At 47.3% G+C, this 8,658-nt stretch overlaps 1 protein-coding gene across 3 annotated transcripts in view; it reads left to right on the plus strand.

The window, feature by feature from the left end:
* The first annotated feature begins 2,195 nt into the window (after window positions 1-2,195).
* The window catches only part of Dip2b (disco interacting protein 2 homolog B), a 186,644-nt gene continuing 180,181 nt past the window's right edge, over window positions 2,196-8,658 (plus strand). For all 3 annotated transcript variants that reach the window (XM_029469542.1, XM_029469543.1, XM_029469544.1), the window contains exon 1: window positions 2,196-2,424. In XM_029469542.1, coding sequence (XP_029325402.1) covers window positions 2,325-2,424 — 100 coding nt within the window. In that variant the 5' untranslated portion in view covers window positions 2,196-2,324. The remainder of the gene's footprint in view (window positions 2,425-8,658) is intronic.

Genomic DNA, 8,658 nt, shown 5'->3' on the forward strand with positions numbered 1-8,658 from the left:
ACTTTGTAGACCAGGCTGGCCTCGAACTCAGAAATCCACCTGCCTCTGCCTCCCGAGTGCTGGGATTAAAGGCGTGCGCCACCACGCCCGGCTGTTTTAATTAGTATTTTTAAAAATGTATTTATTTTATTTATATATGTGCACTGTAGCTGTCTTCAGACACACCACAAGAGGGCATAGGATCCTATTACAGATGTTTGTGAGCCACCATGTCGTTGCTGGGGATTGAACTCAGGATCTCTGGAAGAACAGCCACCGCTCTTAACTGCGGAGCCATCTCTCCACCCCCCAAATCAGTAGTCGTAAAGTAAACTGAGACAACTACAGAGTAAGGGTTCTTCCTCAAGGCTTCACTGCAGATTCCTGCAAGTTGTTCTCTGATTTCCACATGGGCATTCTCTCTCTCTCTCTCTCTCTCTCTCTCTCTCTCTCTCTCTCTCACACACACACACACACACACACACACACCCATACCCACACACTAAATATACTCATACATAAATAATACTAGGTGCAGCTGAACAAATTGGTGGATCTTGGGGCCTCCGGAATGTCATGGAGGCAAGACCTTTACATTGGGTTACATCTGTAGCACTCATTAGTTCAGTTCAGAGGTAATCTCAACGTCTTGCCCCTAAGCAGCTTTGAGCTCACTCTTCTTTCCCTCCCTCCCTCCTTCTTTCCTTTATGGTGGATTTGAAATAACATCTCTCTCTGAGTCCTGGCAGGCCTGGAACTCGAGACAGAGCAGACTGATTTTGAATTTAGCTCCTCAGTTTATGTAATGTTGGGGATTGACTCCTGGGCTCCCTGCTTCTAACATCCCCAGCTTCCATTTTGGAGCAACTTGGAAAGAAAGAGACACTAGGATCCCCTCAGGCTGTGTGTGCCCCCCCCTTGCACACAGTGGGGAAAAAAATCATAAGTCAGTTGTCTCCCTGTGACAAAATTTCAATACTAAACACAAAAGTTACAATGTAAAATAAAGATCTTAATAGTTTTTGGTAAGAATACAGGAATGTAAAATTTGAAATGTAAATAAAGAAAATAATAATAAAAAAAGAAGGAAAAAAGAATACAGGAATGTTTTTTGGCCTTCCTTATATATACTAAATTAAAATGAGTACTTTTGGACTACATATAGGTTACATACTGAGGTGGCTAAAAAAAAAAAGCAAAGCTATCCCCAACTCCCCAGCAAGCTAGGGCATGTCTTTGATCCCAACACTCAGCAAGGAGGCAGATGAAAATGGATCTTTGTCCTTTGTCGGTTGAGTAGAGAGTTCTAGGTCAGGCAAGACTGCATAAAGAGATGTCTTCTTCTCCTTCTTCTCCTTCCTCTTCCTCTCCTCCCCCTCCCCTCTCCGTTCCTCGCTCCTCCAGACAGGGTCTTAACTGTGTAGCCCTGGCTGACTAGGAATTCACTATGTAGACCAGGCTGGCCTCAAACTCAGAGATTAGCCTGCTTCTGCCTCTTGTGTGCTGGGATAAAAGGCTTACACCATTATACCGAATGCAGTGTATGTAGCCGTGTGTGTAGAAGTGTGTGTAGAGGTGTGCAGAGGTCCTCATGCTGGCATTACACGCTCAGTGCTGAGAACTGAGCTTAGGCCTTCAGCAAAAGCAGCCAGCGATCATAACAATGAAACCATGTCCCCAACCCCTATTCCCACGGAAGTTCTTTTTGTAAGTCTTTAGGAGTCAAGGCAAGATGAAGCAAGTTCGACTGTGATCTTTTTTCTTGTGTTTTGAGAAAGGTCTCGTAGCCCAGGCTGGCTCCCACTGAGGAGAGAATGACCTTGAACTTCAGATCCTCTGGTTTCCACCTCCTGAGTGCTGGGATTACAAGAAGCACCGAAAAAGAAATAAAAGAGTTGTTGGCAGGGTCCATCAGGGAAAATGGGGGAAAAGACATGACAGATGCATGCTCTCCCGAGTGAGAGGGACTGGAAGAAGTAAGGGCAACGTCCCGGAGTCCTCTTGCTTGAGAGTTTGTGGAAGGTAGGCGCCATGTGCAGCAGGTGCCGCATCTTCCCAAGGAGAGCAGAGCAGGCGACGGCAGCCTGCGCTCTCCAAGCTCCGCGGTAGAGGGCGCTGTAGCCACGCCCGTCCTGCGTCTCCGGGGCGGGACGAGCTTCAGGCCGGGGGCGGGGCCGTGCGCTCACGTGACCCTCGCTCATGGCGGCGGCGGCGGCGGCGGCAGCGGCAGCGCCGGCGGCTCTCGGCGGCTGGAGCCGGATCCTGTAGCCGGGGTGTGGGCCCGCGTCAGTCCGTCCCTCCTTCGGCCCCCTCTCGTCTTCCGGAGTGTGGCTGGCGCAGCCGCGATGGCGGAGCGAGGCCTGGAGCCGTCGCCGGCCGCGGTGGCCGCGCTGCCCCCCGAGGTGCGGGCGCAGCTGGCTGAGCTGGAGCTGGAGCTGTCTGAGGGTAGGCGAGCGCGCGGCGCGGCGGGCCGGGCGAGCGAGCGAGCGGGCGGGCGGGCGGCGGCCTGTGGGCGGCTGGGCTGGCGGGGCTCGCCGCTCCCCACCCGCGAAGCGCGGCTGGGCTTTCATTGTTGTCCCTGGGGGGCCCCGCAGGACCCGGGGACGGGTCAGCTGGAGACAAAGCTGCGCCCTCGGGCTGACACCTTGCCCCTCTGCTGCCTTTCTCCCGAAGGGCCGCTCGCCTGTACCCTCGCTCCGGCTTCGGGACGAGACGCAGGGGGACGCCGCAGCTGCACGTCTTCCTGCTTCTCTAACAATGCGACGTGCCTCACCAGTGACAGGCGTGAGAAAGGAGCGGGGGAGCCATTGAGGGTCCGAGGGAGGTCGGAAGCGGTGGCGCTAACCCAGAGAGACCCCCCGATCCGCTGCCTCTAGACCGCCTCTGTCCTTGGGAGCAGCAGGCTTTTCTTGCCACCTGCATTCAGTCTAGGTTTTCCTATCTGGTCACCTTTTGGAGTCTTTGTAGAGGTGGCTACCGGGTACATGCAAATCCTGGCCGGCACCCTCTTTCTTTTGACAATGGATTGGTACAGGGAGGGTTGGGTTTGTGTAGATAATTTCAAACATGGGCTAAATCTGGGCTCTGTTACAAGAGAAGTGCCTTGGACAACAATGAGGACCTCAATGCCGGCTGTGGGCATGTGGTCAGGCGAATGTGCTGTGGCGATCAGCTTCTCTGTAAAGTTCCTGTTTTTATCGCAGGCGGCCTCTGAACAAAAGCAGCCTTTTCTCCGCGCTTGGTGTCAGTACACTTCGCTGATGTCTCCAGAGTTGCATATTGTTGAATTCCTTGCCAAAGGCCCTCCCCAGTATTTTTCAAGTTCACTAAAAACTGTTGATTGGAAAAGAGTAAGGAATGTTCCCAGGAGCGTTCTAGTTCCGACTTTTTGTTAACTTGTCACGACACTGGGCTTTTTCAAACCTTTTTGAAAATCACTTATAGCGAAAAACCAGAAGTGCGTTTGAGTGTCACAGATCTCACTCGATTGAAGGAAATAATTAATTTTAATAACCCTTTAAGGCTTTCCCAATGCGTAGGGTGGTGATCTTTTCACCTGCATGCAATTATCAACATATTACTTTTCAATTAATCAGTGGGGAAGCGTTTAGGAAGATAGGAAACCTTTGGGCTGCTTGCCTGGTGATACCTTTGGTTAAAATATTTACCAGATTAAAAAAAAAATCATTTGAAGTAGTTTATTAAAATATATTTCCCTTAAGGTTTTGTTTTTTTCTTGTCATCTTTTTGTGAAAGTGTTGCCACCAAGTGTGACGAATCCCATTCAAATCTTTTAAAACGGTTCTATATTTACTTTCAGTAACAAATCAGCTATAGCTTTCATTAGCCAGAAAGGGAGGTTTCCCTGGATGTTTGCATGAAGGGGAGATTAAAAATAGGACCTGATTGCTTTCACGGGGAAAGGGAAATCCTGGGTGCTCCCCTTGGTGTGGATCTGCTCCACACGATTATTGTTTACAGCTCTTGGTGTTTCTAGATATCTTTAGAAGGCTCTTTCTAGGTTCCACTACTGACTAGCTCACCCTACTCCCTGAAAAGGTGTGAAAGTCTTAGAAACTGGGAATGTCAGGTTTTAAATTTTTTTTCTTTTTTTTAAGGACGAGTGAATTGGTTATTCTTCCACGCAGGATACTTTGATTGGCACACGACTTAGTTTAAATTTCTCTCTTAAGGATTTGTACTGCATTGTCCTGCATCTTATGTCTTTGCACTCTAGAAGAAAATAGCAGTTGAGGAACCTTGAGCCTGCAGTGTCAGCGTATTGGCCATCTGTCTGTCCTGCTTCAAGTACACAGATGGTTGGAGATGTAGGAAGATGCTATCCAGAGTTCAAGTTATAAAAATAAATCAGGGATCCCCAGATCTGTGGTAATGTTTGTGACATCTGCAGCATATTTTGAACTAATCTCGTTCCCTTTTTTTTTTTTTTTAAATGTTTTCTTTATAATTACTGTTCTGACACAAAAACTTTGCTTCGCCCCCTCCCCCCACTCAAGCCTTTGTCACGACTTGCTGACGTTGGTGAGTTCCTTCTTTCCGTTGCTGGTTTTTGTAGGTTCAGGCTCTACTTGGTTCTAAAGATAGGGAGAGTCCGAGCAAAGGACTGTTAGAGCATTTTCTTGGTGCGTGTGTTCTGCTGCAGGCTTTGGTCACAGATCAGCCGCTCTGCTGAGATGCAGGTCCCTGCCTCCTCTGGGTTGTTTGCCGCAGAGCACGGTGCAGAGCCCTGTGTGGTGGGTCTGCTGGTACAGGCTGCTCACCGTGGACCTGAGTGGCTGTGAACCTCTCCTGCCCTGACAGCCTGGAACTGTCTGGGGAACCATTTAGAAACTGAACGTACACGTTATTTTCTTGATAGATGAGTTGGATAGGGTTCTTATCTTAGTCTCTGATTATTTTCTCAGGAGCTTCACGTGCCATCTGTCACCCCACAGTGTAGTGGGGCTCAATGAGAATCGTTTCTTTTAATCTGTCCCATCACCTGTGTGATGCTCTCATGAAGTCACCCGAGTATCGCTAAACTACTTGCTGAGGTTAAAGCAGGTGCACTTAGTGCCCCTGGCCCTCTGGTTTAGCAAAAGGCAGACTTGGACTCTGAAAGGTTAAGTGTTTCTTCACTTACCACTGCATCTCTGGTGAGAGCCGTTATCTCAAGCTGTGATGTGATTATGGGATCTGATGGTTTAAATAGCCGAGTTGTGATTGCACAATAGTTTTTTCTTCCCCTAAGGAAGTGCTACATTCAGTGTTTATGCCACAGTTGTGCACCGTCCTGATGGTTCCCGAAGCTGTGGTCCCTGCGTGCTGATTGGCTCCTGTATGTCGCGTCTTTCTGTGCGGAGGATACAGAGGTGAGCAGGAGCCAGCTTTCAAGGAGCTCTGAGCCTGCCAGAGGACATCTCTTAAAAATGTCAACAAAACGTCACAGGAGACCATGAGAGAGCCATATTCAGGGGCTGCCTTCTAAGAAAAGAGGAAGCAGTGTGCTCTGCCATTGTGAGAAGCAGCATTGTGAGAGAGAGCTGTAAACACCAGCTTGTGTGGTGGGCAGCAAAGCTGTGATTTGGGCGGTGCAGGGCTCACCGTGAGGGAAGAAGGGTGGTAGGCACCGCTCGCACTGCAGGTTGGAGGGTGAGCAACTCTTTCCGTGTCTTAGTACAGCCCAGAGAGGGCAACTGGAAAGGTATTTAAGATAAAACAACAGTTACCGGAAGGGAGCCTCCCTTTCTTGTTTGAACACTTCTCTGGGCATGAACAGCCGCTCGCTCGGCTCTGTCACTACATGTTTCATTCCCTGTCTCTCAGGCCCTGGAAGCGGCACAGAGTCCACCTTGAAGGTGGAGGCGTAGACGGGACCTTCTTAGGAGCTGAAGGAGGTGCTGGGTAGATCATATTTTTATCTCAGAAATGGGCAGGTCAGCTTTGTTTCTGTTTACCTGCTCTGAGACCGTGGTCACTTCCTCCAGAGACCTCACTCATGAAGGTGTAGGCTAAGAGCGTACCCCAGAGCTACAGTTGAAATCCGTGATGCTAAGAGTTTTTAATCTGGAATATAGATTGTTATTTATATTGCTACAGCTAAGCAAGCATTCTACCACTAATTTCTACTCAGTCCTATAGACTTTTTTTTTTTTTTTTTGTGGTTTGATATTTGCCTTCACATTTTCTAACATTTTATTGAAATACATATTATTTACAAAATAGTTGTACCAGTTTGCAATCCCACCAGTAATGGAGGAGTATTCCCAGTCCTGTAGACTTTTATTAAAATTTTTTAAGTTACATTTTTATCTATTCACTATGTATGTACATGTGTATGAGAGTGTGTTTGTGTGTGACTAGAGGTCAGAGACAGCTTGTGGGAATCAGTTTTCTCCCTCCTATCGTATGGACTCTGGATGTTGACTAAGGTTATTGACTGGGGCTTGCACACTGAGCCATTGGCCAGCCATGGTTTTATATTTAAAAATGTATTTTTTTTTTCACTGGAGTGTTGGGGATTGAATCAGGGCTTACAGGCTAGGTGAGCGCTCTCCCACTGTGATGTGTCACTGTCAACGTGGCTCCAGAGAGTCTATTTATTCTGCTTTTTAATTTTTTTCTTTGTTATTTTTTTTTTTTTGAGAAAGAGAGAGAGAGCACTCAAGTGAGGATGGAGCGATAGATAGATAGAGATTGATTGATTGACTGGGCAGAGGGAAGCTGGCCCAGAATTGTGGTACCAGGCTGGCTTTGAACTTGTGGATCCTACTGATCTTGCCTCTCATGTGCTGGGATAATAGGTGTATGCCACCACACCCGGCTCCACAGACATATTTTATTTATTCATGTATTTTAAGATGGGGTCTCTCTATGTAGGCCTGGCTGTCCTGGAACTTACTCTATAGACCAGGTGGCATTCAGCTAACAGAAATCCTCTTGCCCCTGCCTCCCCGAGTGCTGGAATTAAAGGTACGTGTTATCACACCTGAGTTGTTTATTTAAATAACTTAAAAGGATTTTCCCCAATGTTTGTATCATGATCATTCAGTTCTCTATTGTTCTCCCATGCCCATTAATGGGGTAATGCCCCACTTCTTTCTTGCCTGTTGTTTTCAATTCTTTTTTTTTTTTTTAAAGATTTATTTATTATATGTAAGTACACTGTAGCTGTCTTCAGACACTCCAGAAGAGGGCGCCAGATCTCGTTACGGATGGTTGTGAGCCACCATGTGGTTGCTGGGATTTGAACTCTGGACCTTTGGAAGAGCAGTCGGGTGCTCTTACCCACTGAGCCATCTCACCAGCCCTGTTTTCAATTCTTAACTATCAGTTTATATTTTGTCAGTCAAATGTTTTCTAAAAATTTAAACTGCTTTTCATTTAATATAAATTCATACAGAAGCCATTTATATTTTATTTTTTAAAAATTAATTTATTCTGTCATGGTTTTGTTTTGATTTTTGAGTCTTACTCTGCAGTCCAGGCTAGCCACAAACTCCCAGAGATCCTATTGCCTCTCCCCCCACCCAAGTGCTGGGACTAAAGGTGTACGCCACTATACCTGGCTTCTTCCTCTCCCCCTCATTTTCTTTCTAAAAATATGTATGGATGTTTGCGTGCATGTGTGCATGTGCACCGTGGTGGGTGGCACCCAGAGGCTGGAGAGGGTGTGAGGTACAGACAGTTGTGAGTCCTACGTGGGTGCTGCAGTTTGAACCCAGGTCCTTTGGAAGAACAGCCAGTGCTATTAATCATGGAGCCATCTTTCCAGACCCTATAGTTTCTTTGAGATAAACCCAGTCTTCTTATTTTGAGGCAGGGTCTTCCTATGTAGCCCAGGCTGGCCTGCAGCTCTCCATCCTCTTGCTTCATCCTCCCAAGTGCTGGGATTGGAAGCATGGCTGCCACATGTCTATTTTTATTTTTATGTGTGTAAGTGTCCTGCCTGAATGGATGGATGTGCACCATGTACGTTCAGTGCCCTCAGAGAAAAAGGAGGCGGCACTGGATCCCTTTGGATTACAGACGGGTGTGAGCTGTCATGTGGGTGCTGGGAATTGAACCCAGGTCTGCTTAAGAACAGCCAGAGTTATGGGGAGTGGCACTTGCAGAGGCAGGCAGAGGCAGGCAGGAAAATATCTGAGTTCTGAGTTTGAGACCAGCTTGGTCTCCAGAATGAGTTTCAGGAAGACCAGGGCTACACAGAGAAACACTGTCTCAAACAAAAAGTGCTTTTTAATTGCTGAGCTGTCTCTCCAGCCCCTTCTTTTTATTTATATTATGTGGTTTATTTTATTTTATTTTATTTTTTGAGACAGGATCTCTCACCTGCTCTGGTTGGCCTGGAATTTGCTGTGTAGATCAAGCTGGCAGTTAACTCAAAGATCTGCCTGCCTCTGTCTCCTGAGTGCTGGGATTAAAGAAATGCGCCACCCTGCCTGGCTTATTTTTGTTTAATTGTGTGTGTGTGTTTGTATGTGTATTCATATGTGACATACATGTGGGTACCCTTGGAGGCCAGGGGAGGTTATATGGTCCCCTGTAGCTGGAGTCACAGGATTGTTTGTAAGTGATGTGGGTGCTGGACATGAACTTGGTCTTTCACAGGGGCAGTAAGTGCCCGTAAGCACTGAGCAGCCTCTGTTTTGTTTATTTCTTTTTTTTTCTTTTTTTTTT

This window comes from Mus caroli, chromosome 15 (genome assembly GCF_900094665.2).
Source record: "Mus caroli chromosome 15, CAROLI_EIJ_v1.1, whole genome shotgun sequence".
Lineage (NCBI taxonomy): Eukaryota > Metazoa > Chordata > Mammalia > Rodentia > Muridae > Mus > Mus caroli.